The 24359-nt window shown below is 39.3% G+C and overlaps 1 protein-coding gene across 3 annotated transcripts in view; it reads right to left on the reverse strand.

Moving 5' to 3' along the window:
• The window catches only part of LOC129725845 (gamma-1-syntrophin), a 117148-nt gene that overhangs the window by 18795 nt on the left and 73994 nt on the right, over positions 1 to 24359 (reverse strand). For 2 of the 3 annotated variants that reach the window (XM_055682160.1, XM_055682159.1), the window contains 3 exons: positions 11952 to 12022; positions 11728 to 11883; positions 11462 to 11620 (listed from right to left, as the gene is read on the reverse strand). In XM_055682160.1, the coding sequence (XP_055538135.1) occupies positions 11462 to 11620; positions 11728 to 11883; positions 11952 to 12017 (381 nt within the window). In that variant the 5' untranslated portion in view covers positions 12018 to 12022. Of the gene's footprint in view, positions 1 to 11461; positions 11621 to 11727; positions 11884 to 11951; positions 12023 to 19772; positions 19830 to 24359 lie in introns of those variants that run through there. The other variant, XM_055682157.1, reaches the window with a different exon arrangement.

Below are 24359 nucleotides of genomic sequence, written 5' to 3' on the forward strand. Positions count from 1 at the left end.
CAATGCTCATAGAACGTCTGGGCTCAAATGTGTATGAGACATCATCCCGGTTCCGGTAACACTCATATTACGTGTTGTTTGGCCATTGAAGGTTATTTTCCAGAAACCTGAAATCATCTTCTTGGATTTCCTAATGGCCTCTTTGCATCATTCGGATTACCTGTTCTGTAGATAATTTGATTTAAGAGTCATTGTTAGCTTTATTCGGGGAGCTTCGTAGCCGCAAGGTTACAGAGTCCGCCTTGGTAAGCGGGTGGTCGTGGGTTCGAATCTTAGTAGAATCAGGCCATTTGGTTGCCAAAGGACTTAAGCATGGGTTTATTCTCAGGCTTCCCACTAAGTACCCTTCCTTCAATCTGAATTCTAACAAAAATAAGTCCCTGTTATAAGAAAACTGGTTTGAAAACGTATGAAAGTTCTCTCCAGGTAATTGTAACTAGGCGATATTGTTAGGAGGGACAGAGGCTCGGTATAGCTGAGTAGTAAGCTTGAAATGGAAAGGTAAAACTTACACACAAGCACGGATATGAATGATAAGCGTATCACTTACTTCAATAGTGATACTACCAACAATAGGAAGTGCGGAGTGCAGGAAACACCTGGGCAGTATCACAATAGATCTAATCTCTGGTCGCAGTGATGGGTCCACACAGGAAAAAATAGCTATATTTTCTAAACATATAAAAAATGCAGCTCTGTCTGTCTGTCTGATCCATATAGGCTTGGAAACTACTGAACCGATTGGCGTGAAATTTTGTATATGGGGGTTTTAGGCGCCGAGAAAGGTGACTAATATAGATCGAGACTCCTCCCTCTCCTGGAAGGGAGGGGCCCCATACAAATGAAACACAAATTTATGCACATCTCGAAAACTAACCAAGCAAATGGAACCAAATTTGGTAGGTGGATGTTTTTACAGGTAGCAAATATATCCATAATAGTTTGACACCCCTCTCTCTTTTATAAGGGAGGGGTCCCATACAAATGAAACACAAATTTCGCACAGCACGAGAACCAAAAAAAATGGAACCAAACTTGGCATGTGAATGTTTTTGGGAGCAAAAAATATTTTCATGGTGGTTAGACACGCCCCCCTCCACTTCTTGATGGGAAGGCTCTTATACAAATTAAACACAAATTTCTATGGTGGTTTGCCACTCCCCCGGAGGGGGAGGTAGGTTTCCCATACAAACTAAAGAGATATTTCAACCAGGTTTCCCGAAAAACAGCCCTAAATGATCAGGTCGATGCACAGAAGCCAAAACTCGACTCCAGACGCCGTTAATAAATTTAAGATAAAAACTTCCGGTTTCTGTCCGGAAAATGTCTCCAAACACCATTTTGAAAACCAAGATGGCGACTTCCGGTTTCTGGAAAACATCCGAATATGACAAAAATTTCACCCAATATGGGTGTTCCTTTAACCAGAATGACGCTCAGGGGCAAGAAATTGTCCAATCAAAGATGGCGACTTCCGGTTTCAGAAATACAGCGGAAAGTGACCAAATGCCACTCAATGCGGGTATTTTCGGTATCGTAATGATGCACTGAAGCCACAAATCGATCTCAGACAACATTTAGAATTGTAAGATGGCAACTGCCGGTTTCTAGAGAATAGCCGAAAATGGCCGATTTCCATCCAATATGAGTATCTCCAGAACCAGAATGATGCACAGAAGCTGAAAATCGACCACAAACATCATTTTGAATTCGACGATGGCCGTTTCCGGTGTCTGGGAAACAGCCGATAATAACCAAATACCATTCAATATGAATGTTTTCAGAACCAGAATGACGCCCAGAGGTCAGAAATTAATTTCGCATGTCATATTGAAGTCTAAGATGACGACTTTCGGTTTCTGGAAAACAGCCTAAAGTGACCATATACCACCAAATATGAGTTTCCCTGGAACCAGAATGATGCAAGGAGCTGAAAATTGACCTCACACACCATTATGAGTTGTAAGATGGCAACTACCGGTTTCTGAAAAAAGCCGAAAATTACCAAATAACACCCAATATGAATGTTTCATAAACCAGAATGACGCTCAGGGGCCCGAAATTGTTTTCCAATGCCATTTTGAAATCCAAGATGGCGACAGTCTAAAGTGACCAAATACCACCCATGAGTATCCCTGGAACCAGAATGATGCAAGGAGTTAAAAATTGATCTCAAACAAAATTTTGAATTGTAAGATGACAACTTCTGGGAAGCAGCCTGTCCCTGGACACCATTTTGAATTCAAAGACTGAATTCCACCCTATACGGGTATGTACAGAATCTAAAAGTCGAGGATGTTGTCATTCCGATAAAACCTATCATTTCAAACGGTTTGTCCTTTGACTTTGATCATATCCTATAACCGATTCGTCGTTCATTTGCAGACTATAAGCATATCGCAAGAAATCAATTAATTTGGAATGTTAAAAATTATTTAAACACAAAAATGGGCGGGATGAAGTTTGCCGGGTCAGCTAGTTTCAGATAAATTTGGAATCGTTTTATTCGTGATCTCTTCGTTTTTTTTAAAGGTTTCTTTAGATATGTTTAGAACTTCCCAAAAATTTCTGGTAAAATAAGATATATTTTTTCTGTTCTTTGAGGCCGAATTTGAATCATTTTATTTTTGGCTTGCAATCAGCCCAGAATTCAACTTTAGATACGTACAAAACAATGTTAGTTTATAACTTGGTGCGATTGTCTGTCAAGTGGCATCTATTAGAGTTTATAAAAGTATTGCCAAATAATGGAAATGTCACTGAGCTTCATTTTGGGTCCATAAATGTTCAATTTGTCAAATAATGCCATATAGCATCACTGGATTGATTTTGGTTAATTAATTTTAACCAAATTCAAGACCATTTTTTCTGGATTCCGGGAGAGTTCTCAAGCATTTTTAGGTAAATCGGAATACCCAGTTCGCTTTATCCGTTTTTTTTCAGAGATTTTTTTATGTATTTAACGGCCAATTTTTATTCTTTCTGTTTCTTTTATATATAGTTACGAAGCTAAGTTCCGATCATATTTAATTTTGACTTTTTTTGTCTTTTTCCAGCCTTCAGATAGGTTTCACCCTCATTTTGAGCTGAATTCGGAATCCATTTTTCTTTATTTTTCGAAGCCTTTCAAAGTATTGTTTGCCTGCATTTAAATTTAAAGTTTTGTTCTCGTGAGCTTTCAAAGTGCTTTTGGTTATTTCAGGGTGCATGTTTTGATTATTTTATACCTGGGTTTTGAAGCCTCTAGGAGCGCTTAAGGTAAATTAAAACCTTACTTTCAAACACGATTATTTTCAGGAAAACTTGAAATCATGCACTTATGAATGATAACAATTGCGGTAAAATGGACTTTTTCGAATGGTGGTAAAAAAAATAACTGAGACAGATAATCGAGTTTGAGTTGTGCAACGACGCGGAACTCTCTCACGGATGTCAGCGAGATGGTCTTCGAGTACTTCGATGGACACCTGAATGGCGATACAGTAAACAGAAGTAGAGCAGGAACTGACCTAGGAGCACCAGCAGCAGATGACCGAGTACCAGACCCCGATGTTTATGACGTTTTTTGTGAGATCGGGAAGCTGAAGAACAACAAAGCCGCAGGCAAATACGGATTGCCGAACGAGCTTTTTAAACATGGGAGAGAGGCGCTGGCTTAGGCCCTGCAATGGGTCATTTCTAGGATGTGGGAGGAGGAAAAACTGCCAGACGAATATATGGAGGGAGTCGTCTGCCCCATTTACAAGAAGGGCAACAAGCTGGAGTGCCGCAACTACCGCGGTATCTCGCTTATCAATGCCGTCTACGAAATAACGCTCACAGACAGGCTTCGAAATGGTCACGGTAGAACCACTTTTCCCTGCGATAATCGTCTTCTTCTTCTTCCTCTGACGCTACCAAAGCTCGCTGTCTGAATACATTCCTAAACAAAAATATCAAATGAGTATCGCCATCACGACGTTATTTTTCTCAAACGTATTTTGACATTTTTTCTAGAAATGAGAATTACGTACGTTGAGTGCGTGTATTCCGGAAATTATTTATATCATTGATCTTGTAATAATATTGCCCAACATAAGTGAACGAAGTAGACAGGAATAGGCCGAAATAGCATCGCTAAACGATTGACAGTGTGCATCTCTTTGATGCGCGAGTGTCGTTTGACTATCCTTTTCTTTCTGTGAGCTGAGCGGCGATGGTTTGGTTGTTTTACATTTACGAACGAAAGCCGACTGTGACGCACGCTAAGGAAGCGAGATCAAATGAAAATGGTGACCATTAACAAGCCTGCTCACAGATCCTGCCCCGTCGTCTATCACCTTTAACTAAGACGTTCGTGGGCCAGTACCAATCGGGCTTCAGGGAGGCTTGTGCCACGTCGCGAGTACAACGTGTCCACACATCACATCTTCATCGACTTCACGGCGGCCTATGATACAGTCGATCGAGAACAGCTATGGCAGATCATACACGACAACGGATTTCCGGATATACTGACTCGATTGATCAAGATCATGCGCAAGGTGATGGACTTCCCTGTTTGCTGTTTAACATCGCCCTTGAGGGTGTGATCCGGAGGGCGGGCATCGGCACGAGGGATACAATTTTCACAAGGTCTGTTCAGCTTCTAGGCTTCGCCGATGACATTGACTTCATAACTTTACGACGGAGGTGGAAACTTACTTCCGTCTGAAAGCCGAGGCTGAACGAAGCGGCCTGCAAATAAATGCGCCGAATACGACATACATGCAAGCTGATGAGCTTCAGGTGGTCGATGAGTTCGTGTATTTGGAGTCACAGGTGATCGCCAACAATAACACCAGAAAAGAGATCCAGAGACGCACCCCAGGCTGGAAATCGTGCCTACTTTTCACTTTGGAAGACACTTCAATCGAGTATGTACAAAACCCTTTCAAGAACGTTAGTCCTCTATGGAGTCGAGACAACAACGCTTCTTGCGGAGAGCCTTAACGCTCTATGAGTTTTCAAACGGAAGGTCTTGCGGTCTACCTGCGGTGGAATACAGACCGACGACGGAAAATGACGACGGCGCATGAACCATGAACTGCACGCGTTGCTTTGAAAAAACCCCATTGCACACCTGACAAAAGTCAATAGGTTGCGGTGGACTGGTCACATCGTAAGGATGCGTGGAATCACTTCTCTTCAACAACCCTGCCGGCACCAGGAATAGAGGGCTGCAGTGTGTACGACGTCTCGACCAGATCGAAGCAGTCTTGTCGGCGACACAAACCAAAACCGAGCAACACGACGGCTACTTCTTGATACAGTACGAGCCAACACGGCTCTCGTCAGATTGGTAATGTGGTAAGATCACACTGGTCAACACTGGTCAAAGCTTAAACCGGAAAAAATTCAAATATTATAGTTAATAGATTATGAATTATAGTTATAGATTATAGATTATAGAATGGTAGACATTCCTGTGAATTTTGATGTCCCTAACTGACCCTAACTTTTTTCAGAGACTTACACGAGTTTTCTCGTTATTACTATGCGAACTCTCACGTAAACTGACGCGTTTTGGTAATGGCTAAAAAGCAAAGCAAAGCCTTGGTGCTACATTCCGATTCGGAAATCGAACTTCTTACACAGACTTCGCAGCCAACTCTTTAGTGTACAGGACCGTTACAGGGCTAGTGCTACGATCTTACTGACTCTAACAGCCGAGATTCGAACCTAAGACAACTGGCTTGTTAGGCCAGCATCCCACCTCAAGACCGGCTGAAGAGGTTTTTTGGTAATGCCTAAGGGCACCAACATTTATAGGAATGTTTGAATACATATAATTTTTCATGTTTTTCCAGTTCTAGCTCTTGGAATTTACTTTTTTTATTTTGTCGACCAGTGTATTTGAGTTTGAGCGGGCTCGCCAACTTGGGTATCACGTCGATATTTAGCCGCTCTTCCAACGATCGCTTCGACGCCAGATCCGGCCGAAACACCGCGTCTTCGGCCTTATGGTATTTCTTGATGAATAACGCAGCCTCCGGCAGGCACTTCGTACTATAAATTTCCCCGTTCGTGGCCAGTTAGGAGCGAAAGAAGATTGGCTTTGACGTCCCCTTCTCGCTGATTGTCAGCCAGAGCAGCACCTTTTTGGGGAACTTGATTTGTGAAATGAATTTCACCTCGGAGCTTCCTTCGTACGGGATGTATACGAAGTGCCCTGCCAGTCGTTGCCATCCAGGGTGAGACAGGTCTCGTCGTCCATCACCATCACCACATTGCGATTCGCCGGAAAATTGAGTTGATCATCTTATTCAGCCGCTGGCGCTGCGTCATTGCCTGCAGCTCCGAGACCAGTGGACGGGACTGCCGCTTCCTGACATGTATGTCCATGTTCGCCAGGTACTTTTTCAACTGTTTGGCCGGTTGCACCGACCTCCCAAGTCGCACAAACGCACCCAGTGATGTAGCTACTGTTTCCTCGGTCTTCCTCTTCAGCATCCTTTGGAGCTTCTTGTCGCTCAGGGTTATCGGCCGTCCGAAACCGGGCTTTCTTTCGATGCTCTGATTGTTGTTCAACGGGCGTATCCGGTGTCCACGAACTGCCGCACGTTGTCCGTTATCGACGCGACGGGCTACCGCTTTTTGAACGCACCCACTTCTGAACGGAGTAGCTTCACTGTTTTCGCCATCACGGTTAGAGTTCGACTGATAAAGCTGTCTGTTAACTCATGGGTTATCATGATTGATGCTGCATGAGTAGTTTCGTCAGTGCGTGTGAAGGTAACCCATGAAAAATCGGCAATTTTAGTCCATTTTTTTAACGCAAACACTATGCAAATTTTATTGCTTTGTTATTATTTTAGGTTTTGGATTCAATTGTCTTTTAAAAGTAATTTCCATTTTTTGGACTAAAATTAGAACTTTCTTTTTGTTTAGATTTGATCCGTTTCCAGGAAATCTTATAACTCCTTCTCATTTTCATTTTTTCCCACGAATCGTGAGATGAAGTGTGAGAATGCGGCGTGAAGACGTGGATTCTATTTACGCTGTTATATCTGTACTTTGGACCGTGCGTCAACAGAAAATCATTTCTTTCCTTTTCAAGCCCTTCAGCTGTCAAAACCAATAAGAGCATCAAATCCGATCACAAGTAGCGCTACAAAGTAATAAACAGTGCGTTCAGATATTAAATGACTCGAGCTTTATGTTGTTCGACGTCATTATGATTGGATTTGTTGTTTTCGACTGTTTGAACAAAAAAATAATTAATTTTATTTTCGATGACAAAATGATAAAAGTTATTCTAAGACGCAGCAACTTTAAATAGAGGATATTTTTTAAAGAAATTAATTACATAGGGTAACCGCTCCTATATTCATCTCAGTACCTATATTCATCTCATCACGCCTTTTCGATCAATTTATTGTCAAATTTTACCATATTTTCAACGTACAACTTTCAGCCACTTGAGAAAACCGAGAAGCAAATAGATTTACCTTCAAAAATTTGTAGAAATTTGACGGTAAATTGAACAAATGAAAGAAATAAGATGAATATAGGTGCACCAAGCTGTTGAGATGAATAATGGAGCGATTACCCTATCGTTATTCAACTCCGCAACATAGTTTTAATACCTAAAATGAAAATGGGATGAGCATGAATTCGGCTCAAATGGTTTTTTGTAACACTAGAAAAATGCCCTGAAACTTGGACTCTACTGAAAGCTCATAGTCATAAGTATATTAAAATGAAAGTAATGTATTTTCTTTATCATTCTGTTCTAGTTCTACATTTTACATTTTGTGTACTAGACATCATTCTTTCCAAGTCAGAAAAACTGCAATGAGTTGTTTCTACAATGTTCGGGATTTTTGTTGCTCATAGCAGAACGATGTCACAAGAATTTCTTGCAAAGAGCTCATCATTTCTACAGAAATTTATGATTCTTTATCTGAACAAGAAAACATTATTAGTCATTCGTTCAAATCAGTAGACAAAAAATAAATGAGCAACGTGATAATTCACCGTTCATTGGATTTTATATTGCTGTCATATCTACCTATCTTACAGCTCTACAAATAAATTAAACCAAACAATGTTCGCTTTTTGTTATATTAAACATAAATTGTTATATTTTGAAAATGATTCCATTAAAAAAGCATGGCAAGGATTAATTTCTGCTTAAAATTTCATGAAACGGGCTGATAAACCAACTGTCCATCTCCCCATCGCACCCAGGCCCGAACGGGTCGTTTTAATAATGAATGCCCAAACAGGGGGATTCGTTTCCGGAATTTAATAAATCTCATCCGGTCGTTCGCTGTTTCCCGGGTTGCCTACTCGCTGATGATGGCGATATATCAAAAGCGGTTCCATTCATTTCGCTTCGGTTTATACGTTCTCCACCCTGTTCTGTTGGATGGGATGGATTGCAAGTAGCCGAGGGATCAGAGTCATCAAAGGCAGAGTCCGGGCACCGGACAAGCACAGGTGGATTTCAATCTGTTGAGTGCTGCTAGAAGGAAGTGGAGTAATACATTTCCCCGTTTGGAGATTGATTTAGATATCACTTTGTTCGCTCATCTTGTCGAGTATTTCTTCGGGCTCGAGTTGGTGTATGAAGTAATTCGTAGAAAGGCAATATTTCGAGGGACTGAGTGAAAGACTGTAATTTGACTGGTCTATTTTGCACTAGTTTTGATAACAAATTAAAGGTTTGGAATTCATTGACTTCTAGAATATCAAAAGCAGAGCTGCGATTAATCCAAGCAACATGCTGACTATGATGAGAGAGAAAATATCATCGCACTCGTTTCTTTCTCTCATGAATAGCCAGCAACCATCACAGTAAGCGTTGAGATCCGACAAGTGATTCAATATCTTGTCTCTTTTGTTGCCATTTTCGGCTTCTCATTGTCAATCGTCGTGAATATACAGAGTTCACTCGGAAATATCACTGCAATGCAAATCAAGGTGATTTTTGGAATATCAAAATTGTTTCAGTAGCGTGATTATGTCAGTGCCAGCTTGAAGTTTGTTGCTATCAGGATTTAAATTTAAATTTGATCTGCTTTGCGGTCCGTGACGATCCCAACTTAAGATATGGCCACCAATGAACTAGGTTAAAAATTTCAAACCAGTGGTTATAGGTGTCGCTTGATGGGCTGGCACAACAACCCCGAGTATTCGGAACACAACCGAAACAGGTCCGCATTTTTACATTTTTCAATGAGAGGCATAGTAGGATTTTAAGCCCTGCTTTGATCATCGTTACCATGTTACTGAAACATATTCCGGCTATATATCCGAAACCAGTCGATTAACTCCGGCCATCCTCTTCGTTTAAAGAAAATATGAATGAAAACTAGGAGAAAAGCAAAACCGTTCCGAACCGAAATTGAACAGTTTCAAAGTTGAACCGTGCCAAAATTCAACAGGATCTGTATATAAATATACATACCCATACATATTTTAAAGTTTTATGTTTTACCACCCGCGATTCATTTTTTGCCGCGAACTAACACTGTTTTTAGTTTAACCTACAACAAGCACAATATTCAAGAATCAATTTTATAAACTCATGCTGTCAAAAAACAAATAAAAATGCAATATTGATATATGTGAGATCATTTGAAAAAATATATTAATAGAATTCTTTTTATTACAATTGGTGTTATGAAGAAGCATGTTCTCTACTGAGAATAAAAATGAATGATCATACAGATTCAAAATGTACCAAACTAAAATACGCACAGTTACAAAACGTACTAATAGTTGTTTATTGACAATGCTTTTAGTCGGCGTGTTATCAAATGCTCGAACGATTTCGTTATTTCATAATAGATAGATTATTACTTCTCATATCCACTGGGTGTCAATAACTCAATCTGAGAAAACGGCGCTTAGTTCGGTCTGATCGCACGCCGACCATATATCAATATCATACATATCAATTGAAGAAAAATCATTGATTTTATGTTCGGTATCCTCATAACATCATGCTGTCAAAATGAACTTGATATTTCTGCTGGTTCAATCTCAGTACAGCCATACCCGAATGATCGAGAAAGATAGCAAGAAAAAAATGAGAGTGAGAGTTGACGCTAAGAGAATCATTGTAACATCGCAAAATCTTTTGTAATGAACCATGCATCGTAGTTGGCAGATTCTGATGTTGCATCATTTTGGCGTAATGTCAGTAGAATGATATTGACTTTCCGCAGCTCTGATCAAAAGACTTCAGTTGGTATGCGAGATTAGAAATGTCCGGAGAATAGCATAACAGAACCACAACAATCTATTAAACGAATAAATCTCCGGAAGCATTCCCCTAGGATTGCTGGTTGCATCAGTGCAGAATCGTGATCATACTGTGTGCAAGGTGCCTTCGTTATTTCGCTTCTCATTTCAGGTGACATGTTTTCCCAGCTGACTCGTTCAGCCATTTGCCAATCTCTGAATTCGGTGAGTGAGCGGGAAAACTGCAGCAGGAAAAAAGCGCACAAGTGCACATAAACCTATGGTGCAGCTTTTTATGGTGCGACCAAGGAAACTTAATTACGAAGCTGAGACCGGAATGAACGAACAATTAACGTTTTGATAAACTAGATTTGCACACTCCAGCTCTTGCTATAGTACCCGAGGTGATGATGTAGTAGAGGTTGTCATTATTAAAGTTTATATCTTTCATACACTTTGCTTCCAATGGTCTGCTGAAATGCTGTGACGTTTTCAGTAACAAGATAAAATAATTATGCTTGAATAATTTACACACATAACATGATATTCATGTACGTGGATGACCCGTTAACAAACTGAATATGGAAGCATGACAGATACAAAAAAAACATGGGAGTTAATCTATCAGAGACCTCATTTCTGCTTTTATATTATATTAATGTCATATCCAGTGGACGTGTGAATTATAATTACGTACCAATTGACGGTTGGAAAAAAAGTTTCTCAGAGCAAACTCACAGTCAAACAAAGTTGATTTCCAGCTGATTGACACCAGGTATGGGTGGGAATCTGTCTGTGCACGAGATGCAACAGAAGCGCAGGTACAGAGACGTACCTGGTATAGATGCTGGGTAGACCGACTTCTACTTTCAGGGTGCACAACAGCTACACTAGCAGAAAATAATTTCTATGATAGCACTCATGAACGGGTGAAGCATCAGAAACTAGGCCAACCGGATATTGTTCGCAATTGTAATTCACGTCAATTTTTGTTAGTGGTGGTCTACGTACTTTTACATAAGGACATGGCTAACGGTGGAAACGCGAGTATCTTTAAATTCGATTTCTAATAGTAAATGATTTTCACTGCTAAAGAATTTGTAGGATGTGCACAGGAATATAAAGATAGATATATATAATTTAAATGCCAATAACTGTAATTCTAGAATCAGGCACTCAAGCACTTTATATGAGAATCTGGCAATGAATTCTAAAGCCCTCCCAAGCGAAAATCCAACACTCTGCTTACCTTGATTATAGCATCGCCCACGAACAGCTGCCCGGTTGCATCCGCTGCTTGGTCCTTGTAAATCCTGGATATTAGTATGGGTAGTTTGTGCTCGGCTCCACCCTTTATGCTTAAGCCTAGACCGCCGACCTTTTGCCGGGTGATTTGTACCATTCGTTCCTGGGAAGCAGAAGGCAAAAATGAAGGAAAAAGTTTGTTTTCGGTCGTTTTTCGGAAGTTCGACGAATAAAAATTCGAAAATCGTGTCCGGAACCAATTTTCCTAACCTTAGACTCTATTGGAGGATGACTAATACTGGTTGGTGTGGGTGCCGGCGTTGACGTGTCCTGCTTCTGGATGGTGATCATTTCCATGGATAGATGTAATCGGACCAGTTCCGGTTTGCTTTTGCCGTCGCTTATCATAACCATACCGGTTCGGGTCTGTAAGCAGCGAGCACGAAACTTATCAGTATACTAGAAGCTGGCCATGTCCGTTCAATAATACTCACCTTCAAGTTCTGATCGACTTTTTCTTCTATCGGGGTTGCCATCTTGGAGCTTGCGTTAATCTTCATACTTTCTGCACACACCGGCGACCGGAAATAGGAAATGAAAAGATGGAGGAAAAAAATCATTATAAGTACAGTTCAATCAGGATAATAAATCGAATTTTCACACTTTCCTCCCCGGCAGCGGGCGAAAGCGCTCTTGCTCTTGTTGGATGCCGGTGCACTGTGTACAGAGCTTGCGGCACCGGCAATGAGAATCTTACGGTGAACAATTAAATTTTAACGAGCTGAACTCTTTCAAGATGCTGTTCGAGGCGGCCGGTAGCTTCTGGCTGGTTGTGCTTTTCGGGAAAATATGTGTTCCGGACAGTTAAAGGATTGGGAAGGGGATGGCAAACAAAATTGCTGAGGGTAAAACATTTCCAATAGAAGTCGAACAGAAGTGGGGATGGCAAACTAATTAAAGTTAGAGAATAAATTGTTTTAGGAAGCGGAAGGCTTTGGTGATTGTGCTTTTTTTTCTCAACCGGAGCATTCAAAGCTACTCTTAAGAAGGATTATTACTTTTTTATTAATTAGACTGAGCGAATCTATTCGAATTATGATTTTTCTAAAAAGTGGTTCATTAATTTCGAATAAGAGTTGAAAAAAAAAATCAATCGTTAATTGGCTTATGGAAACTTTGAAGACTGGAGTAGAATGCACGAAATCTTATAGATAGTTTTAGAATTTTAGGTAGATTAAATTGAAACAATACGAAAATATGATTATGTAGTGCCTTCAGCGAGAAATACTTGTCGTGGCTTTGGTTGAAATCCGTGAAACATTGAAACTGAAACTCTTTTCGAAATGAATGTTCTGTACATTTTCGTTCTTAGAACACAAAAACCTTGTTCATTGATTGTAGTGGGAGAATCGTACCTCGGAAAGCTCGTTTCGTTAGCTTTCAACAAGTAAAACAATTAAATAAACGAAACAGAGCGTTCTCCCCCGATAAACTGTCTCTGACAGATGATGCAATCAAGTGAATGTTTATTTTTCTTATCGCTTCCATTATCAAGTCCTTGAACGGTAGGGAAAGAATAGCATCTTAAAGACGTAATAGGCAAACAACAAAAAATTCTCGTCCTGTCCCATCCTGTTGCTATAAAAATGTCTGCACGGAATAACTGGGGCATACATTTTCATTATTAATAATGAAAATCGCAGAAATTCCACAAGTTGAAAGCAAACAAAAAATGATGAGCCATATACAGCGTAACAAATTTTATACCGACCGGTTTTTCTGACTTGAGCAAGGCAGTAGTAAAAGTTTGGTCTTGTTTTTAAAATGTGCAAACGAGTTGTTAAAAAAAATATTAGAAATTAAAATAGGTGTTTCTATTTGGACTGTAAAACAAATATATTAATTTCGTCAGCTTCTAAAAATGCCACCATATCATAGCTATATCCATAAAGAAACTGCCTAGCACAGACTACATGAGATGAAATTATCGTCCAAATGTTAACAGTAGTTTACGTAAGTAACACTAGTATTTCGACAGCAGCGCTCGTGTACATGCGAGTGCCAAATAATGGGAATCTCAAAAAACAAATAATAAAGCAAACCTGAGACAGATCAAAGTCATGTATGTAGTGATTTGATCACACATGCTGACTTTCATTCTGACCATCTTCCAATAACTTTTTCTTTATCACATGAATCAGTTTTAAACCCTCTGTTTTTAATTAAAACAAGGCTAATTGGGAAAGATACAAAACTCATCTTGAGAATAATTTCAATAATAAGCTTGATTTGCAAAACGAAGTGAATATTGATTCCGCTATATAATCATTGAAATGTGCAATTATTGATGCCAGAAATTATTCTGTTCCAAAGGCTCAAGTGAAATTTGATTCACCAATAATTGACGAAAATCTTCAACTTCTAATTAGTTTAGAAAATGTTCGCAGACGTCAATTTCAACGTTCTCGTGACCCTGTTTTTAAAACTATTTATTAAGATTTACAGAAAGAGATTAAACGTAGATTTACTCTTCTGAGAAATCAAAATTTTGAGACTAAAGTTGAAAAATTGAAACCATATTCAAAACCCTTTTGGAAGCTGTCGAAGATTCTTAAGAAACCTTCAAAGCCTATTCCAGTTTTAAAAGATGGTGAACAATTTCTTGCATCCAATTACCAAAAGGCTCAAAGACTTGCTCAGCAGTTTGAGAGTGTTCATAACTCAAATGAATTTTGTGAGTCCAATTGAAAATGAAGTCACACGTCAATTTGATTTAATTTCTTCCCAGAATTTTTTACCTGCAGAAATAATTGAAACTAACTTGAATGAGATTAAATCAATTATTAAAAATTCCAAAAATATGAAAGCACCTGGTGACGATGGAATCTTTAATATACTAATCAAACATCTCCCTGAGAGCACAATGGAATTTTTAGTGGAAATTTTCAATTGCTGCTTCAAAATTGCCTATTTTCTAAATTATGGAAAAATGCAAAAATTACTCCAATTTTAAAGCCGGATAAGAATCCAGTTGAAGTTTCAAGTTACCAACCAATCAGTTTGCTTTCTTCAATAAGTTAACTGTTTGAGAGAATTATTCTTAACAGAATGATGTCACACATCAACGAAAATTCAATTTTTGCAAATTTGCAACAGTTTGGATTTCGCCATTGGCATTCCACAACTCATCAATTGCTCAGAGTTACTAATATGATACGAGCTAACAAATCTGAAGGTTATTCCACTGGAGCTGCTCTTTTAGACATAGAAAAAGCATTTGACAGTGTTTGGCGTAAAGGTTTGATTGCGAAATTGCAAACTTTTATATTTCCAATTTTCATAATCAAAATTTTGAAAAATTATCTTACTGATCGAACTCTGCAGGTTGTCTATCAGAATTCAAAATCTGATAGATTTCCTGTCAGAGCAGGTGTGCCCCAAGGTTCAGTATTGGGCCCAGTCCTGTACAACATATTCACTCCAGATCTTCCTGATTGGCCTCCAGGATGCACAAGGCATTGTTCTGCGATGACACAAGCATTTCCGTAAAAGGAAAATGCCTTCGCGTCATATGCAGTCGATTGCAGAAAAGTTTAGATATTTTTTCTTCTTACTTGCAAAAGTGGAAAATCCCTCCCAATGCTTCTAAAACTCAAATGATAATTTTTCCTCATCAGAATAGGGCTTCTTTCCTCAAGCCAAACAATAATCACGTTGTAAATATGAATGGGGTTATTTTAAGTTGGTCTGACAAGGTTAAGTACTTGGGACTAATTTACGATAAAAAACTTATTTTTAAAGAGCACATTGAGAGTATACAAGCCAAGTGCATCAAATATACGAGATGTTTATATCCTCTCATTAACAGGAATTCTAAACTTTGTTTTAAGAACAAATTTTTGATTTACAAACAAATTTTTAGACCAGCAATGCTTTATGCTGTACCGATCGGGTCAAGTTGCTGTTCAACAAGGAAGAAAACGCTCCAAAGGACTCAGAATAAAATTCTGAAAATGATTTTGAAGCGTCCTCCTTGGTTTGGTACACTCGAATTACATAGACTTACTGGTGTTGAACCATTAGAAGCTACGCCAAATAAAATTATTAACAAATTTCTACAAAAATCGTTGCAATCCTCAATTGCTACGATAAGCTCTCTTAATAGCTTTATGGTATTTAACTCACTTAAAAAACTGTTTAAAGGCATGTAACATTTTTACAGTAAAATATGTTATATGTGCTACCTTTGAACACAGAAAACATTATTTTTATCTCTAGTTTTAATAAGCGTTTAAAATTGTAATCGAAAATATATATGATTATTTGTGGTTTGTCTCAATCAGCGAAAGTAGCGTGATCGTCTTTCATAAGGTTTCTATGTGATATAATTACTGATTCTCGGGCAAAAAATAGCTCATACACAAAGATCGAGGTAAGTTCTTCACGATTCATTGATTGATGATGGTTTATAGCGATTTTCCTATATTTTTTTTTTTTATTCTCGCTTATTTACCGTCGGTCTAGATCCGTCACTGTTGTTGTGCCAATCACCGACGCCCGGGGAGGCAACTCCAACCCAGGACCCTAACTCACGACCCGTTGATTCACGGACCGGCGCCAACGGCTTTACTTCCTCATGCGATGGAAGGCGTGATCCCAGTGATTTTTCGCCTCAGAAAATCTCCCGGTGTCGGTTAGGATTGAATCTAGACCAGTTGGGTTGGTTGTAAGTGGATTACGCCACCCCACAACCATCGACACCTATGTCGGCGGTGGGATTCGAACCCAGGCGTCGAGCGTGGTTGGCGGAGACGTTACCAACCACGCTAGGCCCCCGCTGCGCGATTTTCCTATAGAAATAAGTTATTTTCTAAGTGTTTCATAATAGCAACCGAGACAAGGTAGTTTTTCACAATTATGGATCACTTCGATTCAAATGTGATTTTCACCAATTAAAACACTCTATTACCTTTAATTGAGCTCGAAATGGAAGCTAAACAGGGTTGAGTCTTTGGAAAAAACTGCTTCTAAAGCTCGCGGGACAGGAAAGCTACGTAAAGCGGCAAAAGGTTATAATGTACCACACGCAACGGTTCATCGCTACCTTCGGGAGTGACATACCTAGACCACAGACAAACAGACGTACCTCTTCGAAGAAAAATCCTGAAAAATCTTCGTACTTCTTCGAAACGTCATGCGCCACCATGTGAGCTTATTGAGCTTGAGCTTGAGCTTGAACGACCGCACATTTCGTAGTTGCTCCTCCGTGATCGATCTGAGCTAGTGAAGTTGCACAAGGAACCACGTATATGGCTACTTGGGATTAGTTTGCCATCTTCAGTGTACAACAATTCAGTAACTACCGCTTTGTATGGATCGATAACGGCGCCGGCCACGTCCTTACGATCGTTAGGGTAAGGAAGGATGTTGTAAGGAAGGAGGTGTAACAGCCGTTGTTGTCGGAGACCAAGTTTACCTCTGCATCTCCACGACTGTGACGGAAAGGTAAAGATGTATCACCGTGGTAAGTGACAAAATTGACGAACAATGTCGCGCACGAAGTTAACTCATTACGAATGAGCCGAACGCGAACCATCCACACCCCGAAGAATCCAAATGTTCGAACATTCGTTTATGTCCAATCCCGAATACTCTTGAGAAAGCAAACGCACTTCGGAAGACGCGATTCTTCCTGGTATACAACTCGATTTGCGACACGCTTGTATGAATGCAACGAGTAGGCACCGTGGCAAGTGATGGAATCGAATAATGACGCGGGCGAGGTTCGCGTATTACGAATACGAACGGTGTGTATCTTTCTTATCAACCCCGCGATCTTTAGCGAATGACGCGATACGAAGCATCTACGTATTTAGGTAAATGTTTTTCACTTAACCCGAATACTTGTAAGAAAGCAAACGCACTGAGTAGATGCGGTTCTTAAAGTTATTCATCGCGTATAATCCTAACATTTTTTGCGGGTAGTTACGAATGTTGTCACGAATAATTAATTAATTACGATATTTATCGAAAGAACGAACAGCGGGCAGGCTTCGAATAAATTATTTCGTTCACCTCGGAAGTCGCAACACAGCGATTCTTAAATAAGCGTTGCTTACCCGGACCGAAGACACGATTACCCCGGAGCATTATGTACGATCGCCCTATTTTTTTTACCGACGCATACGCGCAAGGACACGGTATTTCGTGCCGAATATCTCTTACTTCTCGAATTATCAAGCTAAAATACCTACCAATTATAAAGAAAACTGGCAAAGTTTCATGCATTCATAGCTCGAAAATTTATAAAAAAGCAAATATGCATATTGGACAAATCACAATTCTAACTTGATTTACAAAATGCCAAACCATCGCAGTCTAAATTTAGTTGCCATGCCGACCGACAAGATTCTAACATAATTAAATAAAAATTGTCTAGGTATGTGTTTCAATATTTGTCAAAAGCTAGAAAAATCATAAAACAAGGGCGTTAAACTGGGCAAAATGTCCGTAACCGTCCGGTCAAAACGCGAACGATATTTTTTTAAATTAAATCGTAATTCTACCAAAACTATAGAAAACTATAAGAAAGTAGGAACTTACGCGGTTATATCACCAGTATTGAGAATAGTGATTGGGCTGACGAGTCAGATGACACGTGTCTTATTTCGGAATTACCTAACGAGCCATTTACTGAATCTCTGCCGGATCCACCAACCGAAACGAATGTTACAAAGATTATCTTAGGCTTGAAGAATGGGCGAACAACGTGACTGGTTGGGATATATGTTGAATATTTCACGTACGCTGATTCCTAAATCATTCAGGAGTTGCATTATTTGTTGTTTCGAGTTTGGAGTGAGAGCATTCATCCAGCTGAATGGAAACATATAATTGTTGTACTGACTCCGAAAATTAAATATTCGAAGCATGTGAAGGATTACAAACGAATAGACAGATGACGAAACTAATCACAAGGAGGCGCGGAATGAAACAGGGCTATCCTCTATATTTTAAATATCATCATGAAGGTACGTGACGACCGATCCGCTAAGATATTTGGGAATTTTCCTAACTGCTAAGTTAGAACGACCCATGACAATGCGAACATGATGTCGTACTACAGTGCGGGTATTAAAACCAGCCTTGGTACTTTTTGCGTGAATACAGACCTACCTCTTACCAAATATTATCGCCGCTCTATACGAGGATATGAAAGCCAGATTCGGCATTCAATGGCCGAATTACGACACTATAGAATCTTTCCGAACAACTACTTCTCTGTTATGCCCAGCGTTGCCAGGTCATTTTTTAAAAAATCTGGAAAAGGCAAAATAAAAATCTGGAAAAAATGTGGCAGTCATTTCGTGGGGTGAAAGGTTAATTTTTCGGATAAAAGTCTAGGGGTACGCAAAATTTGAGGTAACAAAATTGCAAAATTTCGCGCCAAAATCGAAGTGATGACCTTTTTGCGGAACAGAGAAAATAAAATCTGGATCATCCATGAAAAATCTGGATATTTGGACATCAAAGCTGTCTACCTGGATACATGTTCAAAAATCTGGATAATCCAGCCAAATCTGGATACCTGGCAACGCTGGTTATGCCGACTAAAAGCATCTCGTTTGGGACGTTGCCGACCGAGTCATATGTGCCATATGATATGGTGAAGCAGAATACTGCCAGGTATAGCAATCTCTCATATACGAATTGGCTCACAATTCACTAAACAAAACGGCCTTCTTCCATGGCACTCATTCGCAATACCCTAAGTTAAAATAAAGTAAACACCAGATGTTTCAATTTTTCCTTTGCCTACTACCAGATGAAACCTTGCATTATTTGCAATACGCCAGAACTTGAGCGTCTCGCCATTCACTACTTCTCATAATTTTATTATTGTCAGAAATGCAAAACAACATTGCATCCCATTGGTGGTGCCAGATATTTCCGAAAAAAAAAAAATACACTTTCGCTTCGAAGCCGAGGACAATCAAAACCGTAGTCCGTTTGATAACATCACACTAATTCTAGTGTCCTCAAATTTCGCACACCACTTGAGAAACCTGTGCGAACACAGAAACACATAAACAAACGTACTAAAAAACTGCAAACATACACCGCCAATCCAAATTTGGCGACTCTGCTTCTTAATTAGATGGACAGGATTACAGGAGTCAATTCGATTGCTGACATCAAACAGTTCAGAATTCACTTCATACTCGATTAGTCGAGATCATTGAATTTCATATAAACAGCTTTGCACGCCGTGCGATGGACTTTCCCTGTTAATCTAATTATCTAATAATAATTACCGTGTTCATGAGGGAAGAAATTCTCCATCAGCGGCCCGCACGAAATTCCAGTTGCATCAAACGTATGTTTACATTTACCAATCGATCAAGCAGAGATGCCAGATATTGCCAAAAAATGTCCACAACTAGTTCGAACAAATTTGGCTCGCGCAAGCAAGTCTGCAAAAATCTGAGAAAGACTCCGACAAAAATCCGCAGAAACCACGAAAAAAAGGCAAACATCGGCGAACCAATAAAAATCTGCACACGGACTAAGTTAAAAAAAATAATCGAGACAGAGTTTTCCAATATGGGTATAATTAACTCACATTTTGGTATTGTGAGTTCTTTATATAGCTCGAAAAGATTTTTGCCCGCCAAGCCCGCTAAACCAGAGATGCCAAAACTGCAGCTGTATCGTTTTATTCCCCACCTTAGGCAGGTATTAGACGAAGCAAACATTTTCCACTCCCAGCACGGATTCTATTTTTTTGCAAAGAAAATTCTTACCAAAAATAACAAATATCTGCTTCGTGTAATGTCCGCTTTATACTAATACTTATCCTCATTCTCCTCGTCAGGAGAGACATGGTGTTGTTGCGAGCAGTGTCGTACGCGGGAGGTTTTTACCATCGACACCAACACTAACACTACGCCATCATGAGGCCGCGAAGCGAATTTTTTCTTATATTCAAATGGAGTTTCCATTTGCACTTATAGGCAGAGTCTATGTTTATAAGAGTCCCGCAAAGATGAAACCAAAGGAACCAAATCAGTGTCAAACGAGGGTACCAATCGAGCAATGTAAATAAACAAGGTGATTATGTTAGGAGTGGATGAAAAGTGTTGTAATTGAGCGAAATATAGAATATGAGTTTTTTTCGACATTTCAACTACACATTTGAAATACAGCATTATCCGAAACAAATTTTTCTTTGTTTTGAAGTAAGATTTTATTTTTTTGATAGAAGGCACGTAGGTTTAACTTTACATTTTAATTTAAAACATTGCAATATCTACACAGCTTTTCTTTATTTTCATGAGTGGAACCAGCACACTTACAAAAAATATAACAACAACGGACCAGTTTATAATGCCATCGAGCGGCTATCTAATTTGTTGAATTTGGTTTTATACGGTTCATGAATTCGTAGCCTGAATGTCACGAATCTATCAATTATTTTTCTTCGAATTTCGTGGCACTTTTCAAAAATGCCTATCGGAATAGCCATCATCAATGCAGTCATTTGCGATGAAATGTTATATTTCGTGGCGACTAAAATCGATATGTTTTCACGAAAGACTCTCTCAAGTGCAACGAAAAACATGTATACTTGTTCAGTGACATATAACAAAGCGTCACCGGTGTAATCTTTCAAAACTGTGTACCTAGTGAATAGTTTCAAGAAAAGATATTCGCTTCTACATGGCGGAAAACACGATTCGCAAACTGTACAGTTCTTGGCAACGCTAAGCAGTATGTACCCTCCCACATGAAATATTTTCGCATTATCAAAAACAGCATCGTCAAAAACGTCACTTGGATACTCCACATCAACCATCTCATCAGCATTATCGCCTTTTTCGGAGGCATTGGATTCAAACCGATTCAAATTTCGAATGCTGGTTGTGAAATCGATTAACCAATCTCTCGCGTCATGGTCGTAGGACGACCGTGGTATTTCTGCCAAAAACTGCGATACTGATAGAAGCTTCAAGTTATCTTTGAACTGTAACGCTGTTGGTCTTTTTTGTTTAAATCTCATCAATGAGAAAATATTCTCAATACAGTCTTGCGTAAATCTGGCAGTGTTAACTGCTGGATAATTTTCAATGTGTAAAAAAAAAATGTTGAAGTCGAAGAACAGAATTTGTACATAGAATATAAGCAGCTTGCCACGGTTTCCACTGTTTTTTAATTCCGACCTGACACTCAAAAATGAAAGTGCGATACGTTCTGAGAAACGATATCGTTTGGTTGTATACATCCAGATTACAAAGACTGAGGGCTAACTGAAACTGACGAGAAGTCATGTATTTGAACCAACGCCACACAGTCTCGATCCATAGTGCTGTAGTAAGAAGCTCTGGGCGTTAGGTTTCTGCACTCATAAAACGCAATGCTGCGGCAACGTCATGATTGACAAGCTTATAAGGATTAGATACTTTCATAGCATCCAGACTGCTAACGTTGAGGAAGTCTACTGCCATAAAAGTTAAACGGGATGCCATTTTCAACCCTTTACCTTGTTCGAAAGCGACAAGGTCTCTGAGATGAAGTATATCAACCACGTTTGAAGACAGTCCATTTTCTGTTACCACTTGCTGTGGGAGATAAATTACGCTATTTTTTACCCATCCTTGCACACAACTCTTGAATGCGTGGGTTACATCTGGTAAAATTTCCAGCGTACTTTCGCTTCGAACAGGATGTTTCATACCACTGCTGCTTAATACATCAGCCTTCGAATGTTCAAGTCTCAAATCATTCCACATTTTAATATTATTCGGACCACAATCTGAAGTGGTGAAATGAACCTTCAATCCCAGTGCTTCAGCCTTCTGGATGATGTCCAACAGAACAGACTTGAGGAATCCATCCGGTATCGAGTTTGCTGTTAAAAAATAGGCAACCACTTGTTTCCATCGGATGTATACTCCAACCAACATGAATACTAGCCCATGGGTTGCTCTTCCTTGTTGCCCAGGGATAGAAACGTTACCAAAGTATTTTTTGGTATTGCAACAGTAAGAAAGGCTTTGGTCAATTGACATTTCGTCCAATACTATCCCGCAATCTTTTTCAGCAGCTGACACGCAACGAACTTTTTTTTCCAGTAGGTCAAATACTTCCGTCAGAACTCCACAATCAAAATGCAGATTTTGCAGATATAGCTGGTACGAATAGAGGGAAACGGATTTTTCTTCGATGTACACCACAAGCAAATCGAATTTCTAAACTCTCTGTTATCGTATTATCGGACCACTTCTGTACTCGCAAAACATCACCACGTAACAGGCGGACTTGTTCTAAGTTAAATATATCTCTGTGACTAGATTTTTTGGTCAAACGCCTTAGTTTCTGTCGAAGAAATTGCAAAGTTTGATGCTGTTTTCGTTTCGTTGTCGAAGAGTGTGAATTGTTTTGACCATTCTGAAAAAAATGAATGTAAAAACTAAAAATCGTTATTCGTTTGCTAGAACTGGTTGTTTTGGAGAATGGTGAAAAACCTCCGGAACATAACTTTCCTTAATTTGCGAACTTGTAACTGGGAAGCTTTGAAACTTCGAAATAGCTCCTGGCACAGTAAACAATTTATTTTTGGATGTTGCGTACGAACTTTCGTAATCGAAGTGAAGCTGCATATAGAAATCAAAATAATTGAGCGAATTCCAGTGATTAACTTGTTTACTTACGCTACAAAGTCGTGAATTTTCCGACACTTTCTGATCCGGTGGCAACTGACAAAAATCTATCCATTTTCGTCTTACCGTGGTATCCTTTGGAAACCGAAAAAAACTTATTGTACTGGAGGTCTTGACAGGTTTATTTTTGCAAAACGACGCGGTACATTTCATTTTGCATTGTTTTTTTTTTATGCGAGACACTTCTAAAAGTTGATGAAATGATGATTTTCACAAAACCATTGCAAGTAAACACAATTTATCTGGTTGCCAATTTCAATAAAAGTATGTGATACGAAAACCGTGTTGTCGATTCGACGGATTTTCTCTTAGCGCGACTTTATATTTAGACTCTGCTTATAGGTATGCCTTCACTTTCACCGAAAGACTGAATTAAAATAACTAAGTCGCACTCAACTCCAACCACTTTACTTCTCGAAAACAACGCAATTTATATATTATTCACGAGCCGAAAATTTCCAAACCTGTGCAACTAAGCCTTCTATCCGATCATAGTTTAATGAAACTTATTTACATGAATAGTTACAAGAGGGTGGGAGGTTGTGGCAAAAGCCACAATTCTTCTTTCTTTCGACTTGAGCTGTCCCTGTTGGCAACTAGATGATAGGGCTGAGTAATTAAGACTCTCATGCGCCACCATGTGAGCTTATTGCCTACTAACTTATTCTTGTAAAACAGTTTTTGTCTTTGCTAATGAGAGTGCACGCTTGCTCAAATCAACACCAGCGGCATTACTGACGGTTTTTGTCTCTGATAATAAATGTACACGCTTGCTTATAGCGACACTAGCGGCATAATTGCCCACTAAGCAAAATTTCAAAATAATCGTTATTTTTCTGGTCGATGAAATCGTCATCGAGTGGCACGTTTGTTTGTCTGTGCCTAGACTCTCGTTCTTACTGGCCATGTGAGATCTTCAATACGATATGGAACATAATATTTCTTCATATTGTATAATTTGACAAAGGTTTTTCTTAAAACTGTTTTTATTATATTGATCCATAATATGATGCAAATTGTTTCAAAATTGGACCCGCTCTCAAAAGTATTCCATAATTGCGTATTTGATGAGTTATAAATTAACTTAAGTGATCCATAATTGTAACTGTAACTGTAATTTGTCTGTAATAATATCGCTAACATTTGTAACACACTCGCAAAGAAAATATGTGAGGTTGACAG

The sequence above is a fragment of the Wyeomyia smithii genome, chromosome 2 (assembly GCF_029784165.1).
Source record: "Wyeomyia smithii strain HCP4-BCI-WySm-NY-G18 chromosome 2, ASM2978416v1, whole genome shotgun sequence".
In the NCBI taxonomy this organism is placed as follows: domain Eukaryota; kingdom Metazoa; phylum Arthropoda; class Insecta; order Diptera; family Culicidae; genus Wyeomyia; species Wyeomyia smithii.